The sequence below is a fragment of the Rhamphochromis longiceps genome, linkage group LG17, assembly GCF_057381845.1.
Source record: "Rhamphochromis longiceps isolate RC_006_pf linkage group LG17, R_longiceps_female_GT1.1, whole genome shotgun sequence".
NCBI classification, from domain to species: Eukaryota; Metazoa; Chordata; class Actinopteri; order Cichliformes; family Cichlidae; genus Rhamphochromis; species Rhamphochromis longiceps.
Genome location: NC_140573.1, coordinates 17427120 through 17441473, shown reverse-complemented (window position 1 = coordinate 17441473; position 14354 = coordinate 17427120). Strand labels below are relative to the sequence as shown.

At 40.2% G+C, this 14354-nt stretch overlaps 1 protein-coding gene across 3 annotated transcripts in view; it reads left to right on the top strand.

Annotated features, from left to right (window-relative positions):
- Positions 1-14354, top strand: part of cdc14ab (cell division cycle 14Ab) — a 32830-nt gene that overhangs the window by 14258 nt on the left and 4218 nt on the right. Inside the window, exons 9-15 of one of the 3 annotated variants that reach the window (XM_085387614.1) lie at positions 3756-3986; positions 4591-4729; positions 7508-7688; positions 8283-8383; positions 9871-9918; positions 10012-10128; positions 10801-11155. In XM_085387614.1, the coding sequence (XP_085243740.1) occupies positions 3756-3986; positions 4591-4729; positions 7508-7688; positions 8283-8383; positions 9871-9918; positions 10012-10128; positions 10801-11155 (1172 nt within the window). The remainder of the gene's footprint in view (positions 1-3755; positions 3987-4590; positions 4730-7507; positions 7689-8282; positions 8384-9870; positions 9919-10011; positions 10129-10800; positions 11156-14354) is intronic. The other 2 variants (XM_085387615.1, XM_085387616.1) reach the window with 2 other exon arrangements.

Here is a 14354-nt window from a genome sequence, read left to right as displayed (position 1 = left end):
CCTGGATGTTAAACTCAATTGTTACACCTGGTAGAGCAGAACACTGATCATTTTATTAAAGATGAAAGACTTTAGACAGTTTTTCAACTCTCAGTAATGCCATAGTGATCGTTTGATATATGGACCTGCAGCGGAGTTTAGACCCAGACACGGCTAGTGACGTCAGACTGAACAATCGGATAGCTTACTAGGGTATATTAGACTTAACAGTTACTATATACAGTAATGGACTTCCATACATTTTACATCAGATTAAAACTTTGGGTGTAAGATTCAGATAATTATTTATTAAAAGCTAGACATTTTAAATGAGAATAAGAAAGAAAAGTATGTCTTTGTGCCCCCTTTTCCCTGTTCATGCCCTATCGGCCCCCCTGGCTAAACTTTGCTAGATCCGCCCCTGCACAGTTACCAGCCGTCAGCTGCGTAGAAAAAGATCCTGGTGTAGAAAGTAATATTAAATCAATTCTAACAGCAGCTTATCAAGCTTAAACGTGCTGCTGTTGTCCAGCCGCTGGTTTCCTCTTTCTGGCGCGAAGTGGGGCAAAAACAAAGAAGAGAGATGGACTTTTGACAGAAAAGCAGATCAGCTGATCATTAAGCAGTTTCATGATTGAAGTAGCAGCAGGAGAGGGAGGGAGAGAGAGGCAGTCGCTCCATATATCGGTTGTTAAGCTTAACGTGGGAATGCTTTACAAACATTCAGAGATGAACTTAAGCATTTGCTTTACTTCTCTCGGGGATAACTTCCTCGGAGATGAAATGCTGGTTTGGTAGCTATGCTACAAATACACACAGCCGCTCTATCATGTGATGCATACTGCTCCGACGTGCTATGGTTATGAGCCGAGTTACGCCGTGTCGCAAGTTTTTTGATGTGCTTTTTTTGATATTTAATGGATCGGATTCCATTTTTTTATTTCTCTCCGATATCCGATCCAGTAATTTACGTCAGTATCGGACCGATACCGATACGTAATATCGGATCGGTCCATCTCTAGTAAAAACCCTACAATCATCTTCATGCATCCATTAGTAAATTAAAAAAACAGTAGTCTTCTATATAGTTGTGTTGTGATTTGCCACAGACTGCATGCAAACTGCATGAATGTATACTTATGTACTTTAAATCTTAATTTACCATTGACCTCATGTGGGCCAGTCAGCAACAACCAAGGGACTAGATGTGGCCAATGGGCCATACAATGCTCAGTTTGCCCTATTGGCTGGCTCAGCAATGCTCCTGTCAGGAGGAACTAGGGAATCCTATATAATAGGGTGACATGGTGTCAGATGACATTCAAAAATCTGATCTTGCTACTCACAGATGTCCACAGTTGAGTGCACAATGCAGTCACTGGGAACTTTGTTATGCTGCAGTTATATACTAGTTCACAAGAAGTAGCAACACTGTCCTGTAGCTAGTGCTTGTATTGAGTGTGTTGAGTAGCAGATGCTACTACCACAATGCCGGATTTACACAGCTTACTATCCCCGTCTCTGGGTGCCAGGAGACTAGTGTTAAATGGTTGTAGCATAGGTCTGAAGTATGGCGGGGTCACATACTCCTCTCCTGCAAAAGCATCAGTGAAGTGTTGAAGGGGTTTCTGAACTGGCTTCTAAGTATCCTGGCATGTAGGTACAACAGGCCTGGTTTTCATGTTGACAGAGTGGGCTTTAGATGGGGTCTTTCCTATTCCAGGACCCTCTCTCAAGCATTAGCAGTCTTCATTCCCAGTGAGTGGCTGTCATGGTGATGAGCTGGTGGTGAACTGGTAGACATGGCATAGAAATGGCCTAGGCGGTATTGGCGTTGTCGTGTTGTGTCATGTTATGTAACACATAAAATAATAACCAAAAAAAAAAGTAAATCTTTCATTTTTATGTAAAAAGGCATATCAAAGACAAATTAACATCCACCTGCGTTTAGTAGAGATATATAAGTTTACTGTGTTGCATAATGTGTAAACTACAAATGCCTTTAGCTTGTAAATATTGGTGAAATCACCAGCAAATGAGGGAAATTGATGTTTCGTTGTTGTTGTTGTTTTTTTTAATAGATCTTTTCAGTCTCTAATAATTATATATGTAAACTACATCCCTGTCTCTACTCAGCTGGGGCTCTCATTCACTCTTACAATCTTCAGTCTAACACACATGCACACACTCCAGTAGGGTTAACAGTTTATGTTACGGAGTTTCACTTTTACAAGTTGTAAGCTGTGTACATCTAAACACTTCAAATAGATAAACTGTTGTTCATTAGCCATATTAACTCTTTAAATCTATACAACTTTTACTTTTTCATATTTTTTTTCTCATTTCAGACCAGTTGATTTAGTTTTGCACTCACCAATAGCCAGATGAAATCTGTAATTTTCTGTAAACTTCTAGCCTGCTTGTGCCACTGTGGGATCTTCCCACGTTATCAACTGCCCTGTGCTGTTCCCTGTTTGAAGCCCGGGGACAGATTTGGTCAAAAGGCTGTCTTAAAGAGAGATTGCTGATTGTTAATTGCTTTCATTCAATTCAGTTCAATTCAGTTCAATTAAATTGTATTTATACAGCGCCATATCACAACAACAGTTGCCTCGTGGTGCTTTATATTGTAAGGTAGACCCTACAATAATACATACTTAGTCTTAGTCTTGGTTAAGCGTGTAGCGGAGATCCATGCTCTCCCTCAGCCCTTCCCACTATGGTTTTCCATTTGGTACCTAGTTCATGAATCTATCTGAAAATGTGAAATTATACACTGTATGCCACTGGTTGGCTAGTCACTCGATGATCATAAGAATGACTCCTTCATGAAAATCCAAACTGCAAATTTTGAAACTCAGCAGCAAGGGAAATGGCCAAACCGAACAGCGTGGTCCCAGAGCCTGAAAAAAAAAAAAAAAGCAGGCGTACAATCGCCTCGACATCCGCCCTTGTTGTTGTTTTTGTGTCACATACAAATGATGCCACAACTTTTAAATGCATCGCTATAACGGTCCACATGTTGAGGTGGTATTCAATTTTAATGCAAAACAACGGAAACAGTAGAGTTGAGTCAAGTTGAAGGATGTCATTTACAAAAACATTTAGGAATATTTATGTTTAGTGCTAATAAAGTAAGAAAAAAGTTGGTAAATGATTATTTTCCTGGGATGAGTTGGGCTATTAATTCATATTTTGGGAGGAACTGAATTACATATCTATTCAAAACTGCCCGACACAGAAGTTGATCAGTTAAAATTTCCTGCAAGGGGAATATTCATTAAAATCTTGGGTAGATTGTTTGTCACCCAGTGATATTAAAGTGCTTATGCAAACAGGCCACCACAGCAGATTGGGGATCTGGCGTAAAAGTCTGCTGAGCTTTTTCATGCAACCCCAAGGAGTATTGTCTTTAATGGTCTCACGTTAGTGCAATAGTTTATGCACTCACCTATTTGGATCCGGGTTAGGTTGTACCTTTCTAGGTAAAGGAAGCAATAGAGCAGCAAACTTTTTTAATTTGTTTGTTTTGTTGCAATACAGACTGTTTTTTCGTCACCTCTGTTCTCCTTAGGAAATGAGAAAAGAGGCAAATACACCAGGATCAAATAAGCAGAAACAATATATAGTGTGTTCTGAGTCAAATGACAATGATGTGGCATCACAGCTTAACCAGGTGTGATTACATTGACCAAAGTCAGGCCAATCTAGTCTCCCAATGAAACAAAAGCATTAAAGGATGTAAGTGACATCTATTGTCATTCTGCCTACTGCAGGTTACCCTCTGCATGCTCCTGAGGCTTACTTCCCATACTTCAGAAAACACAATGTGACTACTATCATCCGTCTTAACAAGAAGATCTACGACGCCAAACGCTTCACTGATGCAGGCTTCAGCCACTACGACCTTTTCTTCCCAGATGGCACCACACCCAACGACATCATCGCACGGCGCTTTCTGCACATCTGTGAGAATACAGATGGTGCTGTGGCCGTCCACTGCAAGGGTATGTCCTGTCCTCTATCTGGTTCTGATGGTGTAGATGTTAATTAATATTATTAATAATTCAGTGTCCAACCTAAACCCCCCCTGGTCAGTGGCTCACAGTTTTACTGGCTCATGGCTTTTTATTAACTTGTTTAAAACAACAACAACAACGACAACAAAAAACCTTTAACACAGTATTTTATATTATTTCACTTTCAATCTGAAAAAGTATTATTAATACCTTGAAATAAATATGATGTAATACACCCCATGCCCCCCTTTAGACTTACCCCTGTTTGCTGCAGGTAAGGCTATATGTAATATAGGATAGCTGGCATCAGCCTTGAGCAGGCAGGATGAATAGTTGCAGCCCTAATATTTACATTTTGGAGCAAGTGAGGGGATTTTTCCAAATCCCTAGACCCTTCAGGCAGGCTTTAGAAGTTTAACGGAAGTGACCAGTCTATTGTCATTTAGCATGTGGTACTTATCTGCAGTTGGTGCAGTGAGTTAGTGGTGTTCATCCACAGAGTTTGTGATAGAAACAAACAAGAAGGCTGTTTGAAGTCTACTTTAATACTTCTCTGCTGACTCACTGGTTCACTTCTTTGTCTTTCTGTCAGCTGGTCTGGGCAGGACGGGAACTCTAATTGGCTGTTACCTGATGAAACATTACCGCTTCACAGCAGGTGAGGCCATCGCATGGATACGGATCTGCAGACCGGGCTCTGTGATTGGACCCCAGCAGAACTTCTTAGAGGAGTAGGTCTCTCATTATTTGTTTGATTGTATCTCTGCCTTTCATTTTTGTGAGTGTTTTCATCTTTCAGAAAGAACAACAAACAAATTCTTAAGATGTAAAGATAAACAGTATTCAGTTGTATGATGCATCAAACTAACTTGCTTCCAAAATTTACTCATATTTTGTCCACAAACATCTATAGTTTTGGTAAGTTTACATATACTCACTGTGGGCATTAATGCTACTGAAATTCTGGGCTTTTAATTGTTTTTTTTGTAGCTGCTCTTTTTGCAGGGTGGAATGATTATATAGTCATACATCGTATTTAAAACAAACAAAAAAAAAAGATTGGGGGCACAGGTTTTAACCATCTAGCTGTTGAGTTCGGCTGAAGCTGAATAATTTTGAGGTAGTTGTTGTTCTTCTTCCTCTTCATTATATCCTCTTTATGCAGTGCACCAGTACCACTGGCAGGAAAACAGCCCCAGAGCATGATGCATGAGCAGCACCATGCTTGACAGTTGGTAGAGTGTTCTTACGTTTGAAACACTCACCTTTACTCCTCCAAACATATCTCCTGTCATTTTGGCTAAACAGCTCAGGCATTTTCTCATCTGACCATAAAACATTTCTCTAGAAGGCATTTGGCTTGTCCATGTGCGCAGCTGCAAATTGCAGTCAAGCTTAAATGTGTTCATTTTGAAGTAAGTGCCCCGGTCGGCGCCCTCCAAGTCCATCCTGAAGCAATACTCACTTCACTGTGGATAGGGACACTGTGTTTAACTTGGTGTTCCACCAGTTTCCTGTCATCTGAGGGTGAGAGCTTGGCTCGTTGTCCAGACCTTGGCAAAGTGTCGGCCAATCCAAATAAGTTGTACTTTTGTACAATTCTTGGAAGTAATGCTCTTGGGAAGTATGGTTCTTTAGAAAGTGGTCCGGAAAAATATCTTCCCAACTTGTGTAAATCTACAATTCTCCTTCTCAGGTGATCCTGTCCTTGTGATATTTCTTGGTAGTAGCAGGACCTGGTGATCTTGTTCATGTTTCACAAAGATGAAATTAGAATTGAATATCACTCCCAGGTTACTGACAGCTGATTTTGCATAAACTGATAAAGGAAAAATGAAGGACTTGATGCTTGGATGCAGTTTATCTAAATGAGTTTTTTTTTTTTAAATTGCACACATCCATTCCCTAATATAAGATAAGACAGTTTCAGCAGTGTCACCACTTACAATGTCATTTTACCATAATAAGCACAGCCTCAGTGCTGTGAACCTGAATGTTTTTTTTTTTTCAGTTGCATGATGCAACTATAAAAGGTAACTTTGAGATGGGTCAGTAATTGTTGTGGTCAGAGGGATCAAGACCATATTTTTTGATGATGGTTGTACAGAGGCTGTCTTTAAGTATTCTGTGACACTGCCAGTGGAGAGAGAACTGTTAATTATTGAAAGTAACCAAAGGCCTGTGACATCTAAAACTTCCTAAAGAAATTTTGGAGGAGCCTCTATGTATTATTTTGATTCTGTGTGCATTAAAGAAAATCCAAAATAAATTCAAACTTGTGCACCAAAATTATAATACAGTAGTAATACAGTCATAAAAGATGTCTGTATTATTCCACCATCCAAAAATACCTTGCCATCCATGCATGTGATTTGTGAAAGTAAAGCTCTGACCACCACTGTATCTACTACATAAGTGCAGTGTAAAAAAAAGAAATAAACAAAAAAACTTAACTATCGTTTGGTGTAATGCCAGTTTGTACCACAAGATGGTGCAACAAGTTAATGTCACATTCATTCTGCCCTGTCTACATGAATGATCATGGGTTACGGGTATTCTAGTAAATGTGAGAAGCACATGAAAGTAAATGGAAGGTGTGATACTCATGACCACCAGCACTGACTCCCAGAAAGAAACCAAAAGAAGTGAAACAGAAAATATTGTGATAGTAATATCATTGTTTTTTCAAGAAACCTTCTGATAGGGCAGTCGACTTTTAAATTTAGTTTTTAGAAGATTTAACTGGTGACTTCTATATATTCAGTTTTATGTTTTGGTGACTGTTGAAAATAAAGTTAATTTTATAGTGCCTCAAAATAGCCTCATCTTGTATTCATCCTGCATCTGAAACAGTGCAGAAACTACTTTAATGTGTGACCATCCAGTTTTGCTCTTAAAACCTGTAATCAGATTACCAAGTTACTGCAGGCTAGTATAGAGCAGCTCAGTTTGTTTTGTCATTAAACTATGTTTCTGTGAACACATGTTTGAACGTGGTGAAGATTTCAATCAGCACATAGTGGTTTGAGTCTGAGCTTTGCAGCTACTCAACAAACAGCTGAAATTTTTAACTGCTTAAGTTTTTTAATTGGTGATCTATCACTTCAAAAACAATGTTTTATCCAGTGTGACAAATTAATGTTTTGTTGGGATATAGTAGTTTGCAGTTCAGGGTCCTGTTGTCTGTAAGTTAGTTAAAACAAGGCTCAGTTTGTCCTAGTTATATTGATCCTGTTTATTTGGTTCTTCAATCCAATAAGCCTTCAAACCCACAAGAGATTTAAGATTAACCAAATAGGTTTAAGGTTTTGTTGCTATATTAATCAGTCAAACAACAGCTTCAAAGAGCAAAAAGATCCAGGGTCTGGCTGACAACAACTTGATCCGACAAAAACATTAATCCAAATAAGTTTTTTATTTGCATGAGACAAAATTTAAGCAACTGTGAAGCAGGATCTTTAAGGAAAACCAGTTGTAGCATTAATAGTGATGTGTGTTTGCATTAACAGGAAGCAGGCAGCGCTGTGGTCACTCGGAGACAATCAGCATTCCCAAAAAGCCAAGCAGGAGGAGAGGGCTATGCCTCATCTCATCACCAGTATGGAGGAGCTCACATTAAACCCTACACACATCAACACAAACCCTAACGGCAACTTGTCCAGATCGCAGAGCTCCGACCAACTACATGAGGTAGGACACACACACAGAACAGGCACATTGAAGAAGCTTTGTGTATGTGACCTGAAATTGTCCTTACCCTCAAACTTCAGCATTCATAATCATAATCAAAACACATTATGTGATCTTTATCAAAAAAAAGTCTTGTTTCTTCTTTGTGTTTCTTATCACATTACAATATTTCAAAGAAGTGAATTTTCTGTGAGGTAATTCAACAAACTCCCAAAATATTGCACAATTAAACATTGAAAGCTGACCCGCTTTTATTTAAGTGTATTGAGCTTTAAAGATTGAACTGGTGTTTAGTTTTTGCATGACTATTTAGTCTTAGGCTTTTCTTGGTGATAGGATTAAGTTGGAAACAGGAGCTTTGTCTTTGACTAATGATCGGTCAGGATCAGCTATTTGTTGATGGTTCACTTTTAATCACAGGTATTAGGCACTCATTGATATTCTTTACTTGCCGTTAGTTTTTCTTTTACATCATTATGATTATTCTGTCATTATTATTGTTAATAGCATCATTTATTTATTTATTGTGAGTTTATTCTTATTGTGAAGTGCAACATGTCAGCTGTCATACGGTATTTTTGTTTTATGTTTCAGGGTGACCAAACAGACGGTGGGCTGGGCCTGACTCAGGGAGACAAACTGAGAGCCTTAAAGAGCCGACGCTTCCCCCGTCCAGCCACTACTAGTGCCCTGAGGTACTAAAAGCTAACCAAATCAGTACCACCCATTACAGCTGAAACTTTTCAGTGGGAAAAATGTGATCTCTTCAAACTCAGCTGACTGCACATTTCCCCAACTTATAAGCGGTACATTTGCATAATGGTTGAAACTAGCAACACTGACTAACTAATGGGCTGTGAGGTCAGTCTGATGACATGATTTTAAGTCACGAGGAAGGAGGAGAAAGAGAGAGGACTGCTCACTTGTTGTTATTCATGAGAAATATTTTTAGTTCAGTGCCAAGCAATTTTTCAGGATTGGGAGTCCTTCCTGCAATCAGAACACACACTTAGGGCCGTCCGAAAAAAGCCTGCCGTGCAGCGATGATATTTTTGTGAGAGGGTCCCCAAAAGTTGATTCTGTTCATCTAGACGTAGCGTTTTCAGTGGGAGAAACGTTTCGTCACTCATCCAAGTGACTCAGCTGACTGAGGGTTTCCCCAAGCTTATAAACAGTACATTTGCATAATGACTGAGACTAGCACCACTGAGGGAACAATGGGCTGGGAGGTCAGTTCCTTGATCATATGCAAATTCTCAGTAGCATGGGAAGAAGAGCCTTCAGTTGCTCTGCTCCCAGGCAGATTATAACCTTGAAATCGGTTCAAGTGTGCATATTGAATGTGCACTTATTGTTTATTTTGTCTTGTTTTTAAGTGTTCTTCGTGCTGTCTTTCTTCTGTTATGTTTTTTACTCTTATTGTGAAGTGTCCTTGGGTGTCTTGTAAGGTGCTTTTAAATAAAATGTATTATTATAATTATGTGTAGACACAACCCTGGTTCAGCCTTTGAGTTAGGTGTGTTAATTTACGCTTAAACGATTCATAGTTCATCTTTTTCTAGAGCTTGTGACAACTACAACCACTTTGGGCGATATGAAGCAGGAGTGGCCAAAATAATCATTACATACACGAAGTGGGAGGAACCTGAGTTAAACTTTCTCAGCTTTCACACAAGCAATTGAAGTGACTACCAGTGAAAGCAAAGGATATTGTTGACTGAGATATGAGGGGGTGGTTAACTAGTTAACCAAAGTCTGGAATTTCCACTGGCAATCAAGCATCACCTTAAGGCTGTGTGCACATTGCTTTATATGTGGACAGAACATCAGAGCTCCTGGGATCCTAATGCAGTTCCTGAGATATTAAATTGGTTTCACTTAAAGGAATAAGCTACAAGAGACTGTTGCACTGCAGTAACTCACAGGCTCTTTTCGGGTGGCCCTAAGTGTGCGTGTTCTGATTGGAGGAAGCGCTCCGAATCCCGAAAAACTGCTTGGCACTGAACTAAAAGGATTTCTTATAAACCAGGACAAGTGAACCCTCCTCTATCTTTCTCCTCCTTCTTCTTCCCCTGCTCCCCCTGCTGAAAGGTGGCAGGCTGATTTTTCAGGCACTGGCATGTAGTCTGTCTTGTCTTAAGTTTTGTTCGGAGCCTGCATTGACAAAGATGTCATTTTTCAGAGTGGAGGAGATAAATGTGCACAGTAGATCAGCCTCACAGCCACTCAGGTACAATTCCTCACAGCCAAACATATTACAGATTTCCTCAGAGCACACGAGAACATAGGAATCGTGACTTTTGATCACCGTCTCTGTGTCCAGACTGTCAATGGGCGCCACTTCCCCACTCAAGTCCACCAATTACCCGACATCCTCCAATTCTGCTGTAGCCAAGAGGATCGAGAAGAGTCCATCATCAACAATGTCAAACATCAGGAGGTCAGTGATCCCAAAGACCTCCTTTATCACACCCATCTCACCTACATCACATCACCTCCTTTATAACCTACTGCTTTTCATCTTAACTCACTACTCGCCTCCTTTCTTGCTCTGTAGTACTAACACACTACCTGTAGTACCTGTCAGAAGTACTAGTGGCTGTAGCTGAAGTGGTAGAGCAGGTCACCTACTAATTGGAGAGTTAGTGGTTCAGTCCCATCTGCTCCAGTCTGCATGCAAGATACTAACCCATGCAACACCAGATTTCTTTAAGGCACTTGATCAACAACTCTTAGGGTTGTCTGATGCAGTGAAGTATGAATGTGTGTGAATGTTAGATAGAAAGTGTGTGTGAATGGGTGATTGAGGGAAGTTGCGAAAAGAGTGCCCTGAGTAGAAATGCGCTATACAAGAACAAGTCCATTTACCATTTAGTAAAAGTACTTGGCTGATTTTCAACTTGTGTTTTAACAATGGCTGATTGAACCTGATCTGTTTCAGGTTTAAACTGGATTTAAATGGATTTAAGCAAAAGTAACAGGAATCCGGTTTAAACCAGTGTAGTCACCTTTACACTGACTTGAATTCAGATGGAGCAGACGTGTTGCATTATATTAGCTGTATTGTTTGTTGTAATAATTTGTTTGTGTGTTGTTTGCCTGCTGACTTTAGCTCAAATCTGAGCTCTCGATTGGCCAGCTCTCTCAGTGATCTGTACGCTGCTGACACCGAGAAGGACAGGAAGACTCTGTACTCCTCTCTTCCTCCCCCGTCCTCGTCTTCTATCTCTCTAAGCTCCCCGTCATCATCTTTTACTCCACCATCTGTCTCTCGCTATGGTAATGGACCTCGCAGCATACAGCATGAAGTCAACAACAACATCAGTCTATACAGCAGCCCTGCAGTGCCCCCTACAGGAAAAGGTCTGGTTCAACCAGGGCCTCAGGACTTCAGGCCCTACAGGGGCCCTGGGCCCTACAGTGCAACAAAGGGCCCCTCAGGACGCTACCTGAGCCGCTCCATACCTGTAAGTCCTCTGACACAGCAGCAGCTTGGCCCCTCCCTCTGTGTTGCTTGGCTTTCTGTTTTCATGTCACTAACACACTGGATGCGACAGCAGATTTCTTTAAGCCACTTGAGCAGCAACTCTCAGGGCTGCAAAATGAACAGACTTTGATTGGTGAACTTCAGCCATGACATAACCAGGTTAATGACCTGCTACACAAAATAGTTTTGGTCTTTACTGTTTTTACCCTGCATAACCCGCTAAACAGGGTGACTGATTTTTTTTTTTTTTTTTTTTTTTAGATGAGTCGCTCAGTTCAATCTCGTAAGGCCCTGGTTTATTTGATTGACAGGTGTACAAATTACCTGTAGTCACAGAATAGCTCCTTTCCATAGTTTTTGTGGATTATTTAGTACTGACTACTCAGTATATCTGTGCATAGTGTATGCATGCTGGCTCAAGAAAGGGCCAAACAACTAAATCTGAGGATGAATGACATCACAGGGATACATACTTTTACATACAGTCTGCAGGTTTACAACAGCAAAATATGAAAACAGAGTTCAATCTTGTATCTGTGACTTCTGTTTTTTTTTTTTCTCTTTCTCCCCCCAAGTGTGTTAATAATGTACAGTAGTTGCTCTGGAACATTTTGACTCTCAGCCAGTAAAAACACAGCTTGTTTAATAGCTGATGTTTCCAGTGTGTTTCTGATCCATGACCTCTGCTGTTTTCCGTTTCCTTCTCTGGTGTTTCTGATCTGATCTGTGTTCTGACTGGACAGTAACGACAAGAACAAGGGATGAAATGATAAGGTGTCACCACTTCAAAATAGAACCCCATAAAAAGCAACACGGTATAGGATGAGCTGCTGAGACACAGAAGCCTCAAAGCCTGTAAATAACTCAGTAGTCTGTTAACAGATAAGTAATTGACAACCATTCTAATAAATATGTTTATATGCCTTATTGTGTTTTATGTTCTCCTAAAGATTTAATATTTTGTACATATTATTGACAAAGATTTACAATTATTAATACAATATGCAATATTTGCAGGTTGAAAAACACCTTGTCATTAGAACTCTTGTTTTGTTTGTTTGTAATTTTGGGGGTTTATAAGTGGGATGTTAATGATCCTCTCGTTACTTTTTAATATCATGATGAACCTGGTGAATCTCTGTTTTCAAAGATGTTGTTTAGTTAATGGAGGTATGAATCAGTGTATTTCTGTGGCGTTTCGCTCCTTATGTTTCTCTCAGTCATGTTAACGTCACTCACACTAACACAAAGCTGCTGCTGAGCTGAGGAACCTGCTCAGATCTCAATCCCTAAAAAGAGTTAACTTATTGTAACTAAAGTTTGAATATAACACATTTGAGAGGGGGTTGTAGGTGTTACTTGGATATGTTTGTGTGTGAACATGTAGTCGTCAGCGCTTGATGACAAATCCAAATTCAATGATCTAATTTTTTTCAGAGGTTTAACAACTGGATACAGCAGGTAAAATGATCATTGAATCATTGAACATGCCACCAGTTTTCTAAGTAGATATATTTCTAAAGGTGTTCTTGAGATGAAACTCTCACCTGATGTCAGTAACAACACATTCACTCCACACATGCAAAGAAATCCAACTACATATGTCTATGTCCGAGTCTGTGGAGCTTGGAAAGAGAAGTGACTGGACTTTAAGTTTCTTGAAGACGTTTCACCTCTCATCCAAGTAGCTTCTTCAGTTCTAAAACCAAATGGTGGCGAGTCTCAGGTATTTAAAACCTAGTGGGTGTGTCTCTTAAGAGGGTCATTGACCCACTATTGATCATGTCCGTCATCACATGAGCCAAGGTGTCAAAAAGGATGTGGGTTATTATTAGCAGAGGTTTCGGGGGAAACCATTGTGATAGCTCGTCCTATCGTGTAAACTATTGACACCTGATGCAAGATGTGAGTGGGTGTTAAGGCACCTGGGAAAGGATCTCAAAACTACATTGTTGGTGGCAGACAGTTGGGGTCCTAAACCACCCCCTCTGTTCTAGGATGGTCGTTCACAGTGGGCATAAACGGCCCCTTTCACTCCTCTTTCAAACTGTCTGTCTCCTCTGTCCAAAATATGAACATTGGCATCCTTGAAAGAGTGACCTTTAACCTTTAGATGCAAGTGTACAGCTGAGTCTTGTCCTGTCGAAGTGGCTCTTCTATGTTGTGCCATGACTTTGTGAAGTGGCTTAGTTTGTGTTTGGGAGTTTTGTCCTTGGGATGAACCAGTTTTTGTCTGAGGGTGCGGTTGGGTCTGAAGTACATTGGGAGGTCATACTTATGCAAAATTCTCTTGGGTTTCTCTGATAAACCTGCTACATAAGGGATGACCATGTTGTTCTGTTTGTCATTTGACCTTTGTTTTCTGTGCATCTTTCCTGATTTGATGAAAGCCCAGTCGGGATAACCATGTGTTTTAAGAGCTTTCTTTACAGGGGTGTGTTCCTTTTCTTTCCCTTCTGCTTTAGAGGGAATGTTTTCTGCTCTGTGCTGCAGGGTCCTGATTACTCCCAAGTTTGTGATGAGTGGTGTGAGTCAAAAAGTAGATGCTGGTCTGTGTTTGTTGACTTACAGGGAAACCCACACACACAGAACTGAAGAAGCTTCTCAGATGAGAGGTGAAACTTCTTCAAGAAACTGTAGATATCCATACATTATGTGTAATAATAAGAAATGATAAAGGAAAAAGTATTGAACTGATTAAGAAAGGGAGGTGCAAACAGGCATGGAAAGTCATGACAGCAGCTGAAATCTGTCAGTAATTAGAAAGCAATCCTACCACTTAGTGCAAACTAATATCAGCTGGTTCAGTGCCAACTGATGGCCTATGAAAAGGTGTCTCATACAAAAGAGTCATACAAGAAACATCTCAAGAGGGGTAAAACATACTGATGGCATTGGCTACATTAGAATTTTTACACTGCTCCAGTGAGTTCCACTGAGCACTGCTGAAGTAGAAAGAACATCATTACACAATAAACTAACCACGACCGGGTGGCCTCTGCAAGATTTCAGACAGAGGAGGGGAAAAAAATTCTGTTGTCAAAGAGCCCTAACATATTCTGGTCAGATGAGACCAAAACTGAACTCTTTGAATGCCATAACACACACCATGTTTGGAGGCCAAAAGCCGCTGCATATCACCCCAAAGACAACAGTGAAGTTTGAAGGTGGGGACATCA